This window comes from Episyrphus balteatus, chromosome 2 (assembly GCF_945859705.1).
Source record: "Episyrphus balteatus chromosome 2, idEpiBalt1.1, whole genome shotgun sequence".
Lineage (NCBI taxonomy): Eukaryota > Metazoa > Arthropoda > Insecta > Diptera > Syrphidae > Episyrphus > Episyrphus balteatus.
The window spans coordinates 36,110,865-36,135,000 of NC_079135.1; the positions used below are offsets into that span (position 1 = coordinate 36,110,865).

The following is a 24,136-nucleotide window of genomic DNA, read 5'->3' on the forward strand; positions in this document are numbered from 1 at the left end:
GCAACCTCGCTCGTTTGCAAAAAAAACTTCAAAAGAAAACTTAAAGGAAATTTCTTCCTAAGCCTACACCAGACCAACTCTCTTGCTTTAGAAATAAGAAATATCAAAGGAATTACCCTCGCAAGTGCCCTACATTTCCTGAGGTTATAAGAGTTTTCTTCTACTATGACAAAAAACTAGAAAACTACTTTGTACAAAAGTTTCAAAGCATTTCCGTATCTTTGATCGTGTGTACGTAATTTTTGCTTTGATAAGGGTAGATTTATATTGAAACAATGGAACATTTCTTGCAATTAGCCTAGGCGACAACAATACTTGAGATTTCCTTTACGTTTTTTCTTTGTTTTTGAATCTTGAAATTTAAATTTGAGCTTAATTTTGAATTTTCAAAGATTTCTCCTTTGTGAGCATGTGGGACACTTTTGATTGTGAACTCCTATTAAGATTCCTTTGGTATACTGATGTGTACCTCGTTAGAAAGGTCTTTTCGTTTTGAATTCAAAAGTGAAAACCAAAACTATGTGCGATGTTTGGTTCCAGAGATATATGCATCCAAAGATTTAGTTATTGGTTTCAAAATACTATACGATATGTATGTTCCCTCATAACTTCTAAAGTACTTGTCATAAATTAAAAAAGAAGGTATTTTTGGAAATGTCTTGCTTGTCTTCTTGTTATAGGTTATAGAATAAACTAAACTATAATAGATGAAATACAAATTCAAACTAATTTGTACTCCTTCAGTTTTTTCGACTAAATTGAAACAAAACCCTATTTTAGGGTTTCCTTCGAGCAGTTCAAACTGCTCATTTAACGACACCATATAAACGTTTTAAATATTTTATAAAATATTCAATGTTTAAACTCAAAACCACAAAAACAGTGAGAACAAGCGAATGAACAAACACAATGGAACAATTTGGAAGTGAAACTAAAGTGCTCAACTCAATTTGGTTTCCTCTTTGTGTTGTAAAGTATATATCACTTGTGATTGTGCGTCTTATTGTTTTTTCATTTCTCCCTTGTTTTTTTAATGAAAACAAAAATTAAATTCTACCAATGCGTGGAAAAATTCATTATTTGTTCATTTAACATTAAAATACAGGATATTTGTAAAATTACTCGAAATGAAAAAAAAAAAAAACACAGCGTTCTTCAAAGCCGCTCAAGGTCGTAGCTTAGTTACACCTTCTTAAAATGTCAAAATACAAATTTATTATTTTCATCAAAATCTCCCAACCCCCTCCCTCACTCTGTATTTTACTTTTGCGCGCCTATTTTATACCAACGCTATATCTATATCTAACCTGAAAACATTCAACCTATCGAGTATAAACAAGACCCAAAACACAAATAATGTAATGAATCCATTGCCCTTTTGAACGAAATATTCTACACCGAATTAGTGTGTGCGTTTTGAGCCGTAGCACAACAGAAAAGTCATCGTCCCCCTTGGATGTGATGTAATACCCCCAGAGAAATTGGATCCTACTCATGGTGTATACATTGTCGTCGTAGTAAATGCTGCATGAGTGGGCGGCCATTGCTATATCGTCATAGTCATCGTCGTCGTCTCCGTTCGTCGTTGTAATCGTCGTCGTCTTTTCATTCAACAAGCTCTATATATACGGCTGCCCTTACAATACTTACTCACTCACTTATCCACCCACTCACTCACTCTATACTCTATATAACTCACTCTCCCCAGATTCCCGCTTTAGCATTCATTCATTCATTCGATTTGCTCCATATTTCTTAGTCCTATTTATGGTGTGTTTTTGCTACTTCTCTCTCCCGGGCGCCATTTTACTACGAGACAAACACAATATCGTAGTAGACTTGAACTTGACTCCATCATGGCCATATAATAACCATCAGCCTGACTGGCCCACATCTCCCTACCATATCTCTCTATTGTTCCTCGAAAAATTGTAAACGGAACGTTGTTGTTTTCCCATAAAAGTAGGAGCAATTTCGATACTCTGAACTTAGTATATGTGGATAGGAGGTGTATTGGAGAATGTATAAAAGAAGAAACCAAAGTCGTGTCATGAGACTGGGCACAACAAAGTAGGAGTAAATTGCGGGTGGGCCTGTTTTTTTTTTCCTGGTTTCTTCAGTCGAAGTTGGTAGGTTGGTACCTAGATTTTCGCCTTTCGTGTCTGCACTCATTTCCTTAATTTTCTGCTTTTTCCTTTTTTTTTGCCTACATGCTCATGTCCGAGGAAATCTCCCATATCCTTGTTTGTTTTGTTTTGGGTAAGGTTGGCTTTTTTTTTTTACTCTGTCGTCCTTTGCTTCGTTTTACTTTCATTCGTCTACGTTTACAAGGCTTCATTCTGTGTTTTTTTTGTGAAGAAGATGGGGGCTGATGTTTTGGTCGTGTCGGTGCGGCTTGCTTAGGCAGAGGCAGGACCCAGCCGGGTGGGTGGCTTAACTTTTTTGCTTCGACCCCATTTGTCAGAGGTAATCGGTTCATCATTTTCTTTTTTTTTTTGTAGGGATCCTGTGTGTGTTATAAGCGTGGGCGGTGGGTTGATTTTATATGAAAAAGAAAACCCTTGCGGCGGAGTATTTTTGTCATGTGTAGACGACAAAAGTTGTTGGCATAATTTTTTTTTTCAATTTTGTTTTGCTTTCGAAAAAAACCCAAACAAACGATTAAGGATTTTCGATGTCGTGTGTAGGTAGGTATATGTAAGTGTAGGGAAAGACGCATATTTTTGTGTGTTAATGTATTCCATTCTTTGACAGATTTGGGTCACTGTTTTTCTCGACTTAAATTTGTTTAAGGGTAACTTGAATTTAAAGTAAAAAAAGAGAATTTTCTTGTAATCATATATTTTGTCATGGTAGGAGCTTATACTTTAAGGGTTTAATCGATGTCCTGAAAGTCTTAGGACCTTAAATAGTAGAAGTCTTAAACAGTGTAGACAACTCGTTTTTTTTTTTAAATTGTCAACAGTGCGTTTGAGAGCCCAAATTAGAATTTGACTCCAAAAGTCACCCAGAAAAGCTCATTTAAGCCCTGCATTTCTAAAAATAGTCAAACTAACATCAAAACTTTGATTTGATTTATCATCTAAAAAATAATATTTAATTTGTATGGTCAAACCCAAAATCTAATTAAAGAAAGCTTATAGGAGCAGGGATTCAAAATTTTAAAGAAAAATAAATTAAATCACATCTCAAAAACTAATTAGCTACTAATTAATTTTGATTTCACTTCTATGAGGACTTTAACCTTACCATAATGCTTTTAGAAGCGTTATATAGGTGTGAATTTATTTCTCAAAATACAAAGTTAATTAATTTAAGCTTTTTGCACTATATTTATATTAATATTTTCCCTACAATCCTGCATCGCAAAATAATGTTTTAATAAAAGTTACGTATACACCAGAGTGACCGCAATACAAAATTGTTGATATTTGACTTCAAATGTCCCTCTTCTTTAATTAACAAATGCTTTCATTATCTTTTAGTATAATAATGTCGTCACCCACCATTTAGTACGATTTTATGCGTACAAATTAGTACTTGAGAACTCAAAATCTCACATTAGAAGCATTTTTTCAAATACAAAATAATTCTTCGTAAGGATGTCTATTGTAATCAAGAATTTAGAACCGCCTTAATTTTTAAAGCAGAAGGTGTAAAGGAGTTTTATAGGAAGGTACTAAAATGTACTAAATGCTTCTTAATCTTTAATCTCATTAATATTCCAGTTATAAATTGAAAGATGTGCTAAACAAAAAAATATATTCAAATTTCAAAAAGTTTGAACTTTAAATTCTTAAATCAATAGGGATCGCATAACTTTTAAAGCCTTTTCCAGAAGTCTGCAGCAATACAAAAACATTTAAAACTACTGTAAAGTGCTCCTTTAAGTTACCCAGTTAGTCAAGAACAATTACGACCTACAAAACTCTATACTTTCCCTTTTCAATTCTAAGCAAATAAAAACAAATTTCCAATATCAATTGAAACTTGAACTTGACCTTGGACCTGCAGAGATTTTGACAAAACAACAAAATAAATAAACTCCACAACCACTTATCTAAAAATATCCGAAACCCACTCAAAGAAAATACCTTTAACACCTTACAAACAGAACACGTTAACAACCAAGGGGTTTAGATCAATTTTCCACCGCATCACCAAAAAAAAAAGTATGAGGGTGAATTAAGTTAATTTGTTTTTGTATGTGGAGGTTGGTTTATTACGGTGTTACTTCCCGCAAGTCCAAAAAACCACCATCCAAAAACACCCGGACAAATTCACCAACCACCCGTCAGAGTGTATATATGTAGGTTTATTACAATTTGGCACCCCATTTTTATTGGTAAATCCATTTTGAATTATAATCATCATCGTCGTCATAGGCAAAAAGGATTTGAGAAATTCTTTCAGTCCATTGATTTGCTGACATGATGAGAATAATCCCCTTTTACATAAGAAAAAAAAAGGGAGAATGAAATAAGGAGAATCCCCAAATTTTCGTAGAACCCATCTTCAGTCAGACACAACAAGTTAATCGGGGTACCAAAACGATTTGCAAAAGAATCATCATCGTCTTTATCTTCTTCTTCTTCGTCGTTATTTCCTTATACGTCATCTTGTGCGTCGCGCCATCATAAAATTAATGCAAGAAATCCCCCTCCCCTCTCAAATCCATTCACACAATCGTAATAAAAGACAACCCCAGAAAATAAACCCGTAAGAATCGGTTACATTTTGCGTGATATTATGATGATGCGTATATATACACAAACAACAACCCTAATCTGTTAGGGGGAGCTATGCGAATTTAGGACTTTAGCCAGCCCCAAACCCAACCTAAGAAAAAACTGGTTGTCTTACACTGTCGATAACCCCCAGGCGGTAAAATGATGGAAATGGTTTCTTTTCCAGCCGTTTCATGACCCTAGAATCGGGTGAAAGCCCTGTCGTCGTTAACCACCTCTCTTTTCATTGCCAAACCACCTCCCACCCGGTACCGGAAGCAACACTCATAACAAACAATTGAGGGTGATGCGTTGGTGTCGTAAAATGGTGTTTTTCCCCCCCTCATCCACACAACAACAAAAAATTTACTCTCTCTGGAGGGTGGTGTTCTGTGTTGTCTCGTCACCTTAACCTTGAAATATTCGATAGATGGTGTTGAATAATGGTGGTCCCCTTTTGTGATGATGGTGATTATTTGCATCAAAGTAAAAAAGGGCGCTTTTGAGGGGGTTGGTTAGGTAATAAAAGAAGAAGGAGAGAAAAAAAAAATAATAATACTTATCCTTCAAGGTCATGGTCACACACACACACACATAGAAATTCTGCCTCTTTAATCTATGATAATGTTTCCCTTTTTATCAAAACGGTTATTGTTTGTTAAGAAAGGGTAAACCCACAATGATATCTTTTTGGGACAATGAACCCAGAAGCCAAAACCATAAGCGGATAACAATGATGATGGTCTTTCCCTTTTTCTGGTTCCGTTGTTTTTATTCGTTTGTTTTGGTTATTACTCCTATAAATATTCCAAATAACCTAGGGACTGTTTTTGCAAAAAAAAAAAAAAATATAACACATTTTTTTGGACAGACTAACCCAAAACACACACACACTTAACCACAAAAATGCGGCTCCCTAAAAATAAAAAGCTTTTATTTTTGGGGATTGGGCCCCCCAAAAAAAAAGACACACAACCAAGAGGGAGACGATATCAAAACACAAAAACAAAATTTTTGGGGGACCTAAACATCAGCTGGAAGAAATTTGTGTTTTGTATCAAGTGGGCACATAAAATCGGAGTTAGTGTAGGTCGGTTCTGTTGTGTCTGGCAGGGTGCTTCTGGTGTTTTTCTTTTGCTGATGCGTGCCATCGACATCATCATTATCGTTCCCTTGGCAAAATCGTCGTCGTCAAAGCCTTCGTTGGTGTCGTCATTTTGTTTTAGGTTATGTTTTGGCGCAAAGGGAGTATATAGGATCTACTCCAACAAGACAAATGAAAGGATGATGTCGGGGCTATATAATAAGCAAAGACGATGCCGATGGTTGGCAAGACATAACAACAACAAAAAAAAAAAACGAAAATAAAGAATAATTGAACCTACACGTGAGCCAGTTCTTGAGGTTTTTATAACTTTTTTTTTCTGTCTTGGGCTCATACATGGATAAAGATATCTGTCTAGTGGTTTTTTTTTTGTGTACAAGGATATGCTTTCATGTTTACTGCTAAAAAAAAGTAACAATATGTTGAAGAATAATATCAACAGTTACTCTTTATAGCTTCGCCGGATGTATGTGGTGGGCTAGGTAGGTTTTTTTTTTAGTTGTTGTTAATTGTGAATTGGGCAGATGTGTGGTTTTGGTAATAAACTCGGTTCAGTGTAGACTCATTGGATTGAGTTTTTTTTTTTTGTAGTAAACACTTGAATGAGTTTTCATTTAAGGTATAATTTCAAAGGATCCTTCTTTTTGGCATTTTTATAGTGGACAGTGGTGGTTAAGGAATGTATTTAGCAAAAATAATTACTGCATAATTATTTCAACATTCGATCAGGGAATTTGGTTTTCAAGCTGACATTTCTTTGATGTTGGGTGTGTAGACCGTTATTGAGGACTAACAAAATAGAGCAGGACTATAATTGTCAGCGTTTTTATGGTCGAATTAAATTTAAGTTCCGTTTCTAATAGCTACCTTTCTTAACTAAATCTAATTTTACACTTTCCGGTCATTACTAGGATAATTTGATGACAATTATTTACTAAAAGGATGTTTTAAAACCGTTATATCAAACCCTACCTCATTTGAAATGATAGCTAAACTTAAATGGACCTTTGAACTTTTAATTTTGTTTTCGTTCCCAATTTTTATTCCTGTTTTCCACTTTTCTATGCATTTCTTCTTAAATCCGAAATCCTGAAAAAAGTACTTTCGACAAGTTAAATTAAAATTTAAATGAAAAAAATAAAATACACTTGCACGGAAATAATATATAATTTCAGTAATCAGTGATTTAAACATTTGTCAGTCAATTTTGTTTTATTATATTTTTGTGTTGTTTTTTTTTTCGTTTGTTTGAAAATATTTTTTTTCAGTGATATTTAATTTCGTGGAATATGAAGATTTTCTTTAAAAAAATTTAAAAAAAAACATGGATTTCTTATTCAAGAGAAAGTAGCAATATGCTGAAAAATTTGGCGATATTGAACTTAAATCAAAATCTTTAAAAAATCAGGTACATTCTCAATGATTTCTAAACATTTAAAAATCTACATAATGTATATGTATACTTTTTTGTTGTGTTTGAATATTAATTTGGAATCAGAAATGCATTTGAGCTCCTCAATGACTTCAATAGAATCTTCACTTTTAGGAACTTTCCCTCTGTTTTCATCTTTCAGTTTTGATTTCACTGATCAACTCTGACCTAAATGTCTACCAGGGATTTATCATTCTTCAATCATAGCAATTTTTCAATGATTAATAAAAATGAATTGTCAAAAAACCACAATACTGATTAGTTTCAATGATGAATTTGTATACTACTTCTAATGCTTTATTGCAGAGATGGCTCTGAGTTAACTCATTATATTATTCCTGCAAAGTAAAGTACCATTAGGTTACTCAATGTGGTTTTTCAGGGCAATATTAACATTATCTTTGTGTTATCAAAAATGTATTCATATCGATGTGTAAAATACGCTTTTCGCTATCATGCTTTTATGGTGATATATAAATCTTATAACGACTCAAAAATTTCAGGTTCACTATCTAGAATACTCGAGCTGTTAGCAATTATTATTTTTTGTTAATAGGAAATCAACAAAACTGCTGAGTTTTGTACCTAATTCAAATTTTATTTGCTTGTGTGACAAACATACTTCCATCTTTTTGAATTCGTTAGTATTTCTAATTAAAAGAAATCGTAAAATAATCGAAATTTTAAATATGTAAGTAATTATGTAGTTCACTGATAAATGTGATTTCATAAATTGGTAACTTAAACCGACCTTTTCAAATAGTTTTACATATTTAATCTAAAAAATTGTAATTTAAAAAAATTGTAATTTTTCATGAACAAAATTCAAGTCCGAAAGAAAAAAACATTTTCATGAATCAGGGTAGTAAAACTCGTAATCAGTTCAGTTAATCACTAGGTATTAGAAATCGAAACATATAATCTAGAAAAGATTTAAGTGGGACTTTTGAATTAACGACTGTTAAGTGTTCAAACAAAAAATTACACCATATGGCGATCCTATTTCAAAAAACATTAGGTATGTTGTCTTTGTTGTGTGAAGAGCGGGCGTTGCTAGGATTTCTGCGGCAATAATTGTTACGAGTCCTACACTATATCACATTGCTAATAGGAACTAAGATATTGCTTTAGATAATCTGTTATTTTCGACACGTCAAATTAATTAGATATACTAAGCTTGGATAATTTTGAATAATTGCCTAAAAAGGTAACAAAAAAAAATTTTTAAGTATTGAAATCCTAGCGACCATCAACCCTTACAAATTTTAAAATCACAAAAAAAAAAATTATATTACAAATTAATTCTTAATGCACTTATCCATTTCGAAATCCCTATTTCATCCCTCATCGTCATCCATCCTTGTTTTTTCTCTCTTTCTGATGTGTAATATGGTAACTGCTTTGTACCATCTCATACAAAAACAATGTTTTTATAAAATTGGACACTTTTTGATCCAGAGAAGAGTCGAAACACAGCCAGCCAGCAGAATAACAGACTATACAAGATGACAACAGCTGCATGTTTTTCTATAAAATAAATAAAGAGGGGGAGAATGAAAATTGTTCACATTTTCAGAGTGTACCTACTCTATACCAATAAAAAGCAAAAAAAAAAATAATAATAAAGGATGAGTGAAAGAGAAAAATAGAATCACAAAAAAAAAAAAAAATAGATAATGCCTTATGTGCGTTATTTGATGAAAAATATGATAGCCTAATGGTGGCATTTCGTTTATTCAGGACAAACCGATGCGCTAGCGCATTGATGTTTTTGAAAAAAACATGTTTACATTTAACCATTAAGGATATTATAAATATGATTTGGATTTGAAATAAAAAGGACTTGAACATCAATGTTATGCATTTTGATGTCTAACAGAAGCAAGAACTTGAGAAATAATGGTGGATCAAAACAAATATTTAACTTCAAGTGGTTTCAATATTTGAACAATATTGTTTGAGAATTGTATATGTATGTTTGATCAATGTTCAATACACAAAAATAATAGAGAACCGTGGGAGCAATAGTTATGTCACTTTATTAAATTGGAAACTTGAATTTGCCTGAATCCATATTAGAACGCTTTAGGAACGGAGATTGGCAGTGTAAGGACTATTTGAAAAGCTGATTTCAAGCGAGTCGATGGGTAAATTCAATTTCTATGAACCATTTTCGATGGAAAAACCAAGTTTAGAAGGAAAACTATTACTTTCTATTTCTAGCAGGACATTCTTGCAAGCTACCGAATTTAGCAAACCAGCGATAGACAGGCAAAGGTGCTTCATTACCAAACAATAAAGCAAGTTGATAGTTGAATTCAGTAAAATAGTCATACAGTGGCCTTAATGATGCTTTTTCTTTCTAGGCAACAGGATTTAATAGAATCCAAAAATTTATTCAAACTTCGATGGAAAAAATTGGTAAACAACTCCTGAAATAAAACCTTCTGTTAGGAAAAAAAAGTCCTCCACAAAATCTTAAAGTATACAACTCTGAATCCGCATAATTTCTATAAGCTTAAGTTTTGACTAAGACTAATATCCGAAGACATTTTATTTTTTTTGCTTAAAACACAGCAAGCGTTTTGTTTTATTAAGTTTAATGTACTTTTTTGTGCTGAACTCGAATCCGAAGTCAAAAATGATTTATCAGCTCGCATTTTTGAGACATCCCGACAAACAATTTTGGTTCTATAAAGCTTTACAGATGCAATTGTTGCTTCTGTAAAGCTTTATAGAAGCAAAATTTTTAGTAGGGATTCCCGCTACAAAATTTCAATACATAATCGAATTTTTGTTACTTTTCAAGCATTTCTCTAACTTACAGTGGTTTTGTTTCAGGAATAAAATAATAATTTTCTAGAGGTTCTGAGAGTGCTGAACTTGAATCGTATTTTTTTATATCAGCTGGCGTTTTTGAGATATTCTCGTTATAAAATCTTGATAATCGATTTTTTGCTATGTACTTTTTAGGCATTCGCATATCTTATCGTGATTTTGTTTCAAAAAGGAAGTAATATGAGTATGTTGACCTCGAATCTGAAATCAAAATTTTCTTATTAGCGAGATATTCCCGTTATAAAGTCTCACTAATCGATTTTTTGCAACATTTTAAGCATTTTTCTAGAACCTGTATCGCCCAACCAAGAGCTGCTAGAAAAAATACTGAGGGCGATTTGAAATCAGTGAGAGCAAATTAGTAAAAAACAGTTAAGAAACTTCATGAAACATAAAAAAAGGTGCAATATTGTTGACTTGTGTTATTTTTGGTAGTGATAGTAGGCATGTTTCGCATTTTTTGTATGGATCAAAATGTCAAATATACCAAACCAGATTGAGAAGATTATGCATATAAACATTAAAGTATGTAAAAGCCTTTAATCCTCGAATCCTTGAAAATTAAAATAATATTCAGTTACACACATTTTCGTATATCAACATTGATCAAAACGAATGTCATACACAATCTTTTTCCAAGACTCATCCTTTCATTATTACAAAAATTCAAAATCTCTCACATAGGCCCATTAAACATTCACTCAGCAGCAACGACTTGCTCCTCCATTATTACCAGTGTTATCCCAAAAATAGACAATCCACGCACAACTGTTGCAGCAGCTACAGCTAGCGCGTATGGTGCAACAGCATTAAGCATCTTCCACCAAAAAGCAAGCGCATCCCTTCTATATGCATCTTCAAAACACCGAACCACATCAACATCCACCAGACAAGCGAGAGCATTTCAAATGTACACATGAAATCCATTTGTGGGTGTTTAAAAATAGAGTCTCACTCGGCCTCTAGATATGTCCCAAGATGATCCAAAAGCAAACTTCGTTGGGGGCTAGGAATGCGTGTGCTGACTTTATTTTTGATAGAAAATTGCCGCCGCCTCGCGCGTTCTGTCTTCCATAAAAAAAAAAAAAAAAAAAAAAAACAGAAACTAAATTAAGGAACGAATAGACAGATGGATGCATTTGGGTTAAAAATAAAACTGCGCCCATCTTTCACTTGAAGGTCTTTCGAAGCGTACACGCTCCAAAGGACATTGATCTTGAATTTTGATGCTTTTTTTTTTTTTTGGTAAGAGAGTTGCAGTGGCGTGGTGTACATTCGGAAGCAATTATATAAAAATAATATAGGTACACTCCTGTTCGTGTGGGTTCGTCGCTGTATTTATGTACTTTTTTTCTCATCTTCCTCACATCCTTATGGTAATGGTTAATGGTGACACTTTTAGTGGAGGATTTTTTTTCGAAAATGATTTTTTTTCTTATACTTTCTTCTTTCACTGCTTTTAATTATATATTTTTAAAAATTTTTAAGGCGGGAATTTGGAAATTGATTTTTCTCAGGAAATTCAATGTCACACATGAGAAAGTGAAATTTAGAATTTTCTGTGTTTTTTTTTCGGATATGAATTTGAAATTAAAATTTATGAGATGACATCCCAACTGGCGCGCGGAGATTTGGGTTAGTAGGGGCGACTTTTTCAAAAAATTATTTTAAGTTTTTTTTTTTCTTTTCTAATTTTATGGATATATTATGTGTGTCGTTTGGAGAGAAGAATGGGAGTAGGATGTGGAACTAATGAATGAAAATTTTGAAGGTGGAGAAAGTGCATTCAACTTGATGGTTGAGAACTAGGTACAGTTTGATACAAAGTATGTAAGTTACGTTTAGTTTACAGATCAATCGGCTTGGGTAAGGACTTTTTAGTTTTTATGAGGTTGGATTTTCAAAAAAAAAAAAAAAAACGTTTTTGAAATAAATTTGTGTTTTCAAAGCTTTTAAATGATTAGTTCAGAAAATAAACAATTAAACATTTTGAACAAAAACTGCAATAAGATAAGTCTGCAAATTTTGTTCGTTAATTCCTTAAAAAAGAATACTTTTGATTCCTTTCACACGAATATGGATCTTGAACAACAACTATGTACTTGTAGGTGTTGTTACAAATTTTAATTTTTCGCTTTTCTGTGTAACAAGTTGACATAGCTATTAGTAAAACAAGTTAAATTCTTCTACGGACTATTCAATTTCACAAGACAAGAAATCCGTTGTAGTTGGAGGTCTCAGCCTTCATAATTGTTCGATCAGCATAATATCATAGAGGAAGGAATACCTAGAGAGCCGACTCGTACCCCCCTTACCTAAAACACCCGCAAATTTAATTTCAGATAATCTCTCTTATTTTTCTCTTGTTTTCCTATCTGTGAATACGTGTGAAAAGTACAATTCGTTTAATACCTTCCTTTCACCAGTAGATGTCCTCACAAATTTTGAATTTAAACATGATTTTGGTTTGAATAGCTCAAATAGCTCACTCCAGACACCCACCTTTCAATAAATATGTATACAGAAATAAAAAAAAAGGTTCGTGTTTTGAATTTATTATATTATTTTTGTATGAATTTATTTCCTACTGAGCACTTAAATTGTTTTTAATTGTTTTGAGCTCAACTCCACAGTTGAATGTGTTGGTGCCATTTAAAATGCACGGGAAAACTACCACATATAAGCACTGTGGAGTTTTTCCTCTCATTGCAGCTTGTAGGGTGGAAGAGAAAAACCAACAGAAGTCGCGTCTCTAGGTATTCCTTCCTCTATGATATTATGTATATTCTTTCCAAATTTTATCGAACACTTTTTTCATATACATTTAGTGTTTAGTACTTTATTTATGTACATTTTGCTTGCAAGATTTTGAACAAAGTTTTGACCTTTCACACTCCATTCTTTATAACTTGAAAGTTGATATTTTCGTAAAAATAATAATCGATAGTTAAATCGGATACGTTGATCCAAATAAATCGATTCATCGATATTTTTTGGGTTATCTCCGATAAATCGTCGTTATTATTATTAAAAACCGATTAAAATAAAACATTTAAAGTTATTTTTTTAAGTCAAAACTTTATTTTAAAGAGCCAATAAAAGTTTTCGAGAAAAGCTTTGTTTTTGAACGAACGATATTTATAGAAGACAGGAGAAACTGCAAAAAATAAGAAATTCATTATTTCGAAAAAGGATCATCAATAAGTCAATATCTTAATCAATAAGTTGTTATTTTTCAAATCAGTCGGGTCTTTGCAAGGTCTAGATTTGACATAAAATTTAAAAAAAAATTGAAAATGTTGACATCTTAACAGAAAAAAAAATATGTATATATATTGTATTTATACCACATTGGACTTTCATTTAAATTCATTTTCTTATAATTTTCTGTAAAAATCGAAACATCAGTTTTTTTTTTCCTCTGGGCTGACACATTAAATTTTTTTTTCTGTCAGTATAGAAAAAGAAGGGGTTTTTTTTTTGTAAGACTTCGAGGTCCAGTCAGTAAAGTTTCAAAACTAAATTCAACAACAAAAATTTGAAATCAATATCAATACAAAAAGTGCTTAAAAATCCAGGGGTCGAATAACGCCATACGTTCGTTAACGTGTGGTCGCTATGTGTCCTTATCTTTTTCTACAAATTAAATAGAGACAGAAATAGTCAAAACGTTAACGTATGATCGTAATCGTGTGTCATAATTCGACCCCAGATTGAGTTTGGAGCGTTTCCTGAAAAATATTTGCTTTATCTAACATAATTCTCATGAATGAAAACACAGATAAAAAAAAATGTAATGAAAATTTAAATTTCTGGAAACTTCTTTAACGCCTTTAGATCTGTTTTTAGTTCTGCTTACTTAGTTATATGAATTTCAGCTAACTCAATTCATGTGTAAACGAAAACTATGAGTTCGAATACTTACCACTTGTACTTTTTATCAGCAGTTTTTTTTTTGTTTAATTGCATACCTATCTCACTAAAAAACCATTTAGCAAAGAACTTTTAGGTTTGAATTTTTGCTCCCCAAGAATCGTATGTCAAGTCGATTTGAAATCCCTTAATTCTTTTGAATTAACTTAAAAGTTGCGTAAGTGACGCTTAAGTGACACTTCTCACATTAAAATGTTTTATAGTTTCTGTCAAGCACAAACAAAAAAATTAATCGAAAAATTCAAAAACTGATGGAAATCACATAAACACCAGAACCAGCTGATGAAATATTGCAGGTTTAAAATAAATTAACTTCCGTTCATTCACAATCACAACATCCATTTTATTCACCTAATATGGCTGATTTCCGTTTTCTTAAAAGCAAATCCATAAACCTTTTTTATATATATCATAGAATTCAACCAATACCATTTTCGTTCGATTTCAATTGTGAATTCTTTCGTTGAGTTTGTACACTTTAGTGTATGCATTACTATTTCGTTAAATTTACAATTAAGGTTGTTAGATTTGCTAGGATTTCTTCTTGTGTATTTACTACAATAATTTTGTAAAAGTTTCGTACAACAACCATTTGGCCTTCAGCGTAGCGACATCTTTTGGAGAGATTATGTATTATGAATTTATTTAGTACTAAAATGGTTGTTGGTTGAACTAAGTACTAAATTTAAATTTTAGTCTACCGTTGGTGGTGTTAGAAATTTATTTTAAACTTAATTTTTAAATGTATGATTTGAAATGTTAACAATTTATTAAATTTATTTTTATTATTTTTTCTTCATTTTAGATTATTTACGGTACAGACGGTCAAGTCGTACGCGCAGAATCACGTCGTGGACGTGGTAAGGGACGAGGTGCTAGTACTGGGGTAAGTTTGTTATTCATATTCGTATTCTTCAGGTTCAAAATTCGTTATACATTATATATTTCAATTAATTCAAAACAAAACTAGATTTAAAATAAGTTTTACGGAATTATGAGTTTAAAAAACAACTTAAAAAAGGTAATTGTCGGTTGAAATCTTAAACAAATTAAATTGAAACAAAAAAAAATTAAGGATATTCAGTTTTAAATAGCAATTAACAAAAGTTTTAAAATTAACTTTTGCTGTAATAAAATAGTTACTTTGTAAATCAGTGAAAGGAAGTTAATATTTTTTTTTTTTTGGAATTTCGTCAATTCCACGCTGATACATTTTAGAAGTCTATATACCACATCATAATGGAATTTTCAGTAGAACTTCTGATCTATTATTTTTAGCAAACAACAGTTTCCAATACAACTTTTTAGTATTCGTTTTGTTCCTTGCAAACTCTTTCTTTGTTTACCTTCTTCTGAATATTAATAACTTAAAAATAAGAGTTTTCAAAAAATCCAAAAAAAATATCAAATAAATTGCAAATATAAGTTGAAAATCGATTGGAAATTAGTTTTTAAACGGTTGAACAGAGATATTTCAAACAACTTGGAAATTCTTTGATTGTAATTCAGTTCAGGGTAAAGTAGATCATCATCACCAAAGCAAACTTAAAAAAATATTGACCTTTCACACGTGAAAATTTCACATTCTGTTCGGTTATAGTCTTTTAGGTCTTTAAGTAAAAAAATACATAGGTACCTATATCTTTTTCTTAAAATCTTACTTTCCCAAAATTATAAAACTGCCATGTAGACAGCTTTGTTTTCGCTTAAAAAAAACTGACAAACCCTTCTGTCATAAACATTTTGACAAAAGAGCCAACTAAACTATACATGGTTATCATCATTATTCCAGTTCATCAACCTCAAAAAGGATAACAAAAACACCAAAGAAATTTCTGTAATACTGTCATTTACAGAAAAAGCAGGAGCACATCCATTTAAAAGGTCAATTGTTATCTTAAAACATTTATCCCTCTTTAGAGTTGTCCCTGCGACTCTCTAATATATGTCTTGACTACGACAACAAGCGACAACAATGTCTTTCAAAAACGAATCAATGGCGATTGTTTGTCTGCTGGATTCTGTTTCTGTATTCAATTTCAATGTCAATGACAAGCACACACGAAACAAACAATATACCTTTAAGGCACCATAAGCACTCTCTTAACACAAAAAAAAAAAAACATATACCGCATCGTCTTCCGGCACAGCAGCAACGGCGTGACAACCATACTTTAGTCCCCTCTCGATCTCAGATGAAATCATATAAAGTATATCCATCCTCAAGGAACAAGGAGCAACTATAGAGGTACTCATCTCGTGCTACCATACTGTTGCTATTGATGGAAGCCGTTATTATTATGTAGAACACCAGAAAAACCCCTCTTTTAAACCCTATCTTATATTTTTTTGAGGGCGTCACGCTGTCTGGCAGTGTTTAAGTAGAACACATCATGAAGAAGGGGGGCTTTATTCAGCTCAAAAGTAGGTTGGCTTATATGCATCAGACAACAACAACAACAACAAAAAAGTCTCAACCTGTTGCTACAAAAATTCAAAAAAATTCATACTCTCAGTCCATTAAGAGGGAATCCATCTCTCCTTTTAACCACAAAAACGTTTTGTATATCCCAGCCCAGCACCAGGCTTCTTCTTTCATCATCATTGTCGTCGTCGTCTCGGTGCGACTCTGACTGTGCGTTTTCTTATATTCGTACATCCTTTTACCAGGTCTCCCAACGTGTATACGAGGATCTTTTGAGAGTTTAAGAAATGCTGTTCAATCATCACCATCATGCGACACCGGAGCCAACGAACGTTCGTTCCCCATTCAATATTAAGCCGTTTAGGGGTCCCTGGGTCCTTTGGTTCTATCTCCATCTCTCTTGATGGCAGCAAGCACATGAAAGCTGTATTGCCGTAGGATTCATACGAGAGAAGCCCTTGTTGGCAACATCATCGTCGTATGAGAAACGCTTCCTTATATTGAAAGTATTCTGAGAAAAAAACACCTCACACCTCCTGGGAACTCCCGGTGATTGTAATAAGCCAGTCTACCATCACCACCATCGTCGTGTCGGTCGTCGTCATCATCAGAGAAGAGGGTTGGGAGTGAGAATATAACCGAAGCAACCAGTTCCGGCGTATTTTATTCGAATCCCACTGTGTGTACGTTCAGATTACTGGTGCTCCTCACATCTGGCTGGATACGTCCGTACTATAAGCAAGTCGGGGTATAAGAGTTCTTGTATTCAATCCACCCTGCTATATATCGTTATGCTGTGGAGAAGAAAGACGACCGACAACAAACGACGACGACGGTACTCTACACTTGTCGTCGTCGTCGTCGTTTGGATTGGTTTTGTTGGACTACGGATACGGACGCGGCACCACATCAGCCAGCAATCCATTGAGTAAAGTAGCCTTCACCTCATTCCACTTGCTCGACAGAGATTATGTAATACTTTTATCGTCATCGTATCGTGTAAGTGGCCATGTTTGGCTACGACTCTCTGTCAAGAAGTTCCCAAAGAGACTCGTCGTCGTTTGTGTTGTCGTAGTTGTTGTTGTTGTTGTTATGTCGGTTTCGGTTCAATCCTCGTATATTCAAAAAAAAAAAAAAACCATTTCCCACCCTCTTACCCCGCCTCATGTCGGGGAACTCCCTTCGTCTTTGCCTTATGGAGAGAAGTGTGGCTTAGTTGCCATCGGTTGTTATAGTGCGGTGTATAATAGTGGCTCGGTTCTGTCTGTTGTCCGTCTGTTTGTAGCTGGGGACCCAGAAAGCCTCCATCCATCCTAACCGCAAGCACACATTCGGAAAAAGATCAAATAATCGTTTGGGCCATACCCTCATATTTCGTCGCCACCACCACCGCCACTGCTGCTATCATCGTCGTATAGTCGTCGTCGCTGCCATTGCCTTTATTGTTGGTGCGCTGATTCCCCCTTTGGCGGTGCTCGACGAGCTCTGGCATGGCGCTACAAACTGCTACTGCTTCTCTGGGACGAATGAATTGCGGATAGATGGATGGATGAACGTGGTACCTTGACATTGGCTCCATGGGTCTCTCACTCACTCTGTCTCACTCCTTTTTTTTTTTTTTTTCATTCACAATCATCATCATCATCATTCGTTGTTCGTTCGTGAAAGTGAAGTATGCGTGCGTGATGGCTTTGGCTTTGCTCCCTAATCGCTGTGTGTCGTCTGCGTTGTCGGCATCATCATCATTTCGTTCGTCGCAAGCAATGTACGTTGCCGTCGTCGTTGTCGTAGTCTCTGGCTGTCTCCCATGGTGTGCAAGGGAGATGTCTCAGTTTGTTGTTGTTTTTTTTTATTTTTTTTTTGGTCGAGTGGGAAAAAATCGTTAAGTCAGACACCTCCATTGTCGACATCGTCATCCGTAGACGGAGTGTCTACTGCTGCTGCTACAACATTCAGTCGTTATGCTGTTAGCTGTGCTGTGCTTGCTGATGGGGGTATTCCACGTTTTGAGAATCCATCTCCACATGCTAACTCTCAACTGACTTGACGTCTACAAAAGCATAAATGTGGTAGTTGTATGAATATAATGGTTGCCAGCTTAAGTTAATTTTAATGGAAAAAAGTATAAATTTGAAGACTTGTAAGTAATTCTGTTATCGGTGAATAATTTATACAAATCTGGGGAAATGTGTTCAAGTTTCTATTAGATATTGCATTTACATACATTTGAAATACATAAAATCACTTTGGAATCCTTATTTTAGCTGAAAAATAAGTTTGCGAAGTTTGGCAATACTTCGCAAAATCTCGCAACACTGATTTTTTGTTCACTCCAATAAAAAAAGCTTCTTTAAATTCAGTTTTTAATTTTATTAATAAATTGTAGAGGAAATACAAAGCTTGCAAAGTAACAAATATAATCTCAAAATTATATTCCTTTATTTTTGTAAAAAAAATCCTTTTTGCGAATTCCAGTTGTATGTACCAAATATTAAAATTTGCAAATAGATCTTGTCTGTTTTCTTATTTTCTAATATGAAAATTACCTACGAAATTAAGAAAAATTAGAGATTTGCGAAATATTGCAAAAATTTGTTATCGCATTCTTCCCCGCTATTGCAAAAAAATGCAATTCACGAATATAAGCCTGTATAGCGAAAATTGTAAAATTGGAAAAATTTGTTCTTATTAGTACAAAAACCGTTTTCTCTCAAATCTTGAATTGATTTCTACAACAAATTAATCAATTAACAAATGGACCGTTTTTCAAAAAAAGAAAACAAAGCTGTTTGAACTTCTCAAAAAAAATTATTTGAACTTACCTACTTTTCAAATGTGCAGTAGGACAGTTTTGAAGATTTGAAACATTTCTCACAACTTTCATTCTTCATTAAATTTTGACAAAAAATTATGCAATTCCATTCCATTGGATCAACATTTCTTATCACCACTTCGCAATTTCGCACTTTCTGCCAACTTTTTAAAAAAATGTTGAATTTTATTTAATTTCTTAAGCATGTAGCCTTATACCTGTTTTAGGTTTGCATCATTTCTAGCAGTTTTCACGATTTCGCAATTTGGGAATTTTAAAATTTTCTTGAAAGCCCTGCAACTAGATTCCTTTTCCCAGATTCTGCTTACTTTTCAAAATTTTATAAGGTTTCGCAACTTCGCATCGTTTCGGAAAATGTAAATATATGTTTAATTTAATTTTATTTTTCAACCTAACAGTTCTGAAGAAAATGTGCATATTCACAATGTTTCTCGCACTTTTGACACTTTTCGCAACTTTGCATATTTTGTCAAAACTGTTTTTCATTTAATTTTGCTGAAATCTTCGCCACAAACCTCGCAACTCATGAAAAAAAAAAGAAACATTGAAATTCTTTAGCAAACATCTCTGGCAACCGACCTTGCTCTCAACCCTAAAGAACTTGGTCCCTAAGAAATTCATGATCAACCCTATTACTCAACTAAAGCAGACGACAACGACAAAATGGTGTGACAGAAGCTATACACAATACCTCTTAGCTCTTAACGTTCTCTAGCTCTAAGGTATGTGCTGGCGCTAACGCTGCTGCCAACAATACTGTGTGGGACTTGTTCATCGGCACTCTGTAATCACTTGGCACGAAACATACAAACGAACAAAACAGCACAGAAAACAAAAAAGAATACAGCTCTCGCGAAGACTTTCTCCTTCGTTTGTATAAAATCGAGCTACCGATATGGTCCTGGGTATGCTTCTCTGTATATAGATATGGTGTGTATGTTCTCTGGTGCATTGGAATGAATTCTAATCTCAAAGCAAAAGGACCACAGCTCAGACGTTCTTAGTTACCTATATCCCAGAGACCGGGAAATAAACCCTCTGTTTTTTTTTTTTTGTTCTGTGTCGTCAGTCGTTTGCTGGTTTTTTAACCCTTCCCTTCCTTCTCTTTGGGACTCTTGGCACGTTCCTATATAAGCTTTACACTTTCGTTTTGTATGTTAGTATGACATTAACACACATTTTTCCTCAGCTCTCCTCAGAAAGAGGGGGATCTGTGATGTCCTCGTCGTTGTCGACGTGTCGTAGTCAAGTCTACTGGCAGGCAGTAAATATAGTAATCCACGAAGGTCTTCCCTCCGGTTGCCAGTACTCGTTGCGGGTACTTGTCTAGTTCTATATCTAGATAGGTATAGAGCTGCCATACAGTGGAAACCAGCAACAGGCAGACAGCAGTCAGCTACTCCAAGCCAGACCAAGGTTAGCCCAAGCCAAAGAGAGCTCTAACCACCCAGACCTAGATCCCTGGTGCAGTCAGTGCACATTGGCATTCAACAAACAGAGCAGGCAGCAATAACAAAAAAAGTAAAAATAAAAAAAAAAAAAACGAAAAACTGAAAGGAGAACAGTCCGCGCGATGCATGTACACATTTACAGAACGGTTCGGTTCGGTGACTTGTAAGTGCACCATCGTGCTAAACGTCTGTCTGTCAGTTGACGGAGCGCCGCTGGAGGAATAAACTTGTTGATAGTTCGACTCATGATAGGTTACACACTCCCGTATCGTATCGTAACGCCCGCACCCTTCACCAAAACCCTCCCTGGGATGCATCGTGCGGTGGCTTCTCTGATAGGTTTGGCTTTGGTGTTCGCGTGAGGCGCCAGGAGCGTAGAATTTACGGCTTTGTGTCGTTATCGTTACGTAACTCAGATCTGCATTTGGTGTTAGGATTGGCATTGGCACGTCCTCAGCGCATTGTGCACCATTCCGGGGCATCATCATTGCAGCCAGACCGTCCGCAGACAACCTGTCAACAGGTGTGTGGAGATTTTTTGTTGTTCATGTTGCTTCACTATGCAGTCGCTGCATTTCCATAACTAAAAGCGACGACAGATTTTTATGATCGAACAAGGACACACCGCACTAGGGTGATGATGACTCGACGATGAGGTCCTGGCTGGTCATCAGGAGGAGAGATGGTGAAGCCATCATCAAGTTAAATGTTTTTTTTGCGAGTCAGTAGTGGAAAATTTCACAGTTTACACTCGTTATTTGGCGGTCGACGATGTGAGTCGCTGGATGCCGGCACACATCGCCCTGCAGGAGGATAAACCCGATGTTCATTCGGATGTGGTGTTTTGGTTGGCTTTTTGCGCGTTTTTGTCAATCAATCGTCCCAGCTCGTGGCACTCTGGCTGGCTGGATGGACAGAGATCTGTTTTTTTTTTTTTTATTATACTCGGGGTTTTTTGTTTGGGATTTTATTTTTTTTTTTTAACTCCCTCGTGTCAGATAAAATAATTTTATTTTGAAATGCTTTTGGGTATTGAAATCGAGACGACACCATATCGAGACTGCTGCTGCATGCCATATCGTCGGTCGACGTGTTTCTCCTCGGTCTCTCTGTTGTATGCACAATGTGCTAAACGGTTCGCCTTTGGGATTCGGGATTCTGAATTCCGTCGAATTGACGGCTCAGTGAATCTATTGAGTGTGACATTGTAGATTTGTGCATAAACAAAAACAACAACAAGAACACGGTGTTTTTGTGTGTGTTGACTCTGTGGCAAGTTATCGGATGCACCATCATCATCATCATTCACAGAAATTGGTATGTAATACCATTCAAGTGCAGTGAACTGAAGAGGTGTTGAGAGTAGATATAGTCCGGGCTAACAATGTGATACTCGCTGCAGCCAGCTTTATACCTGTTGGTTGTTTGATTGCGCTTTGACACCAAACAAAACGAGGCCAATCTCTTGCTCCTTTGGGGGAAACACACATCCACACATAGAGTGAATCGGTAAGCAGATGCTGTGCCTTTGCCAATTGCCACCGGTTGCTCTGATGCTCAGAATGACGCTGGCTTTGGCTATGATGATGATGATGATGGTGTTTGCTGCGAGATGTGATGCGATTGTAATCGGACAAAATTGCTGGAGGAGGCGCGCGTTCCCATATGTAGATGTGATGCTCTAATTACACCAATTGGCTTTTTCAATGTTTGTTGTTATTTTTTTGTTGTTTTTATTTTGGGTAAATGTTCCTATAGAGCCACTTAATGGGATGGATGATGGATAAGGCTCTGTGCAATGGTATAGGGATTCACTTGTTACTTTTCATGTTGGGTAATTGAATGTCTAATGAGTGGCGGACAGCAAATTGGAGACTTTACTCGCTGAATTTGAGGTTTTTCTTTGGAAAATTTATTTAACACTCAATCGGGGATTATTTTAATTGGATGTGGAATCCTATTTCAGAGCTTCTAGCCTTCAAAGCTTGAAGTCTTTAAAAGTTTTTGGGTCAAAATTTAGAAAGCCCAAAAATCTTAACAATTTATACAAATCCCTAAATCCAAACCTCAAATTCAAAAAATTGTTAAGACTCCTAGCTCGGGGTCTAAGTTAAGAAAACTGAAATAAGAAATCTAGTACTAAAACCACACAAGTCACGAAATTAAAAAAAAAAACCCGAAATCCGAATATTCAGATTCTAAAAACCCTACAAAATAAATATTCCATTTGAACAAATTTGTCACTATTTTGTGAGACCTCGAATGACCAATATTCATAATACCCCTTAAACCCGCCCTGGTAATCTAAATTTGGAAATTTCGGTTAAAATAAAAAAAAAAAAACTCCAGAATCGAATTTATTATGAAAACGTGATAAAACTTATCACTTCACAGTTTCACAGATCGAGAATTGACCCCCAGGAGTATCCAGAATAACGAAAACGAAAATCAATTAACGTCAAAATGAACTCCAAAATTTGGAGTTCGGAACATAAAAATTTAAGAACCCCAGAATTGCGAAAATACAGAAACCAAAAATCCATAAAATTAATATGGAAACCAGTATTCGTAAGCCCTAAAACGCTGAAAAGTTGAAAACTACAAGAAAACCTTGGACTTAAGATCTTGATTTTTCGGGGATTTGTTTGTTGTGGGGGGTTTGTTTAGGGTTTCACGTGTCATTTGGGATTCTGTTTAACATTTTATATATTTAAATTTTGGACTTTTGTTGAGTTTCGAGTTTTACTTTTTCGGCAATACCAATGGGGTTTCGTGATATCTTGATTTTGCATTTTCGGATTTTGGTTTTTTGAATCTTTGAATTTAGAAAATGTGTTTTCTGTCAAAACATTGTTTTTGAAGAATTGGTGTGATTCTTACTCACGGGTTTTTTAAATTATACGCTTTAAGGTTGAGGCGTTGAGGGGCACAGGGTTCTCGGTCTTGGGTAGACTTTTTTTTTGTTTTTGTTTTTGGACTTTATTCAAAGATCTTGAACCTCCGATATCTTAGGACCTCAGGACTATTGGTTTTAAAAATGTCTGGATATTAGATTCAGACTTCGAATTCCTTATAATTCTAAAAATAATTCAAATTTTCTTGAAATCGTTCAATCATTCTAAAGCAATCATAGGATTGATAGAAACCCTTTTGGATTCAACCTTAAAGCTTTTGAGTAGGTATAATCTGGCAGATGAGTCAAAGTGGTTAAGTTTCATGTTAGAACCTACATTATTGATCCCCAAAGTTCAATAACCTCTTAACATAATCCTTTCAAATCCTTTTTCTTAAGCTCTCCCTAGAATGCAAAAAAAAAATTGACCTAAATTCCCTGCAATATCATTGACCTTTTGCCTTGTCCTGTCCCATCAAGCCCCCTTTATAATCTTCCT

General features: G+C 34.6%; 1 protein-coding gene across 2 annotated transcripts in view; it reads left to right on the top strand.

The window, feature by feature from the left end:
• LOC129911080 (methylcytosine dioxygenase TET) overlaps window positions 1-24,136 on the top strand; it is a 183,837-nt gene that overhangs the window by 37,719 nt on the left and 121,982 nt on the right. For both annotated transcript variants that reach the window (XM_055988741.1, XM_055988742.1), the window contains exon 3: window positions 14,841-14,921. In XM_055988741.1, coding sequence (XP_055844716.1) covers window positions 14,841-14,921 — 81 coding nt within the window. The remainder of the gene's footprint in view (window positions 1-14,840; window positions 14,922-24,136) is intronic.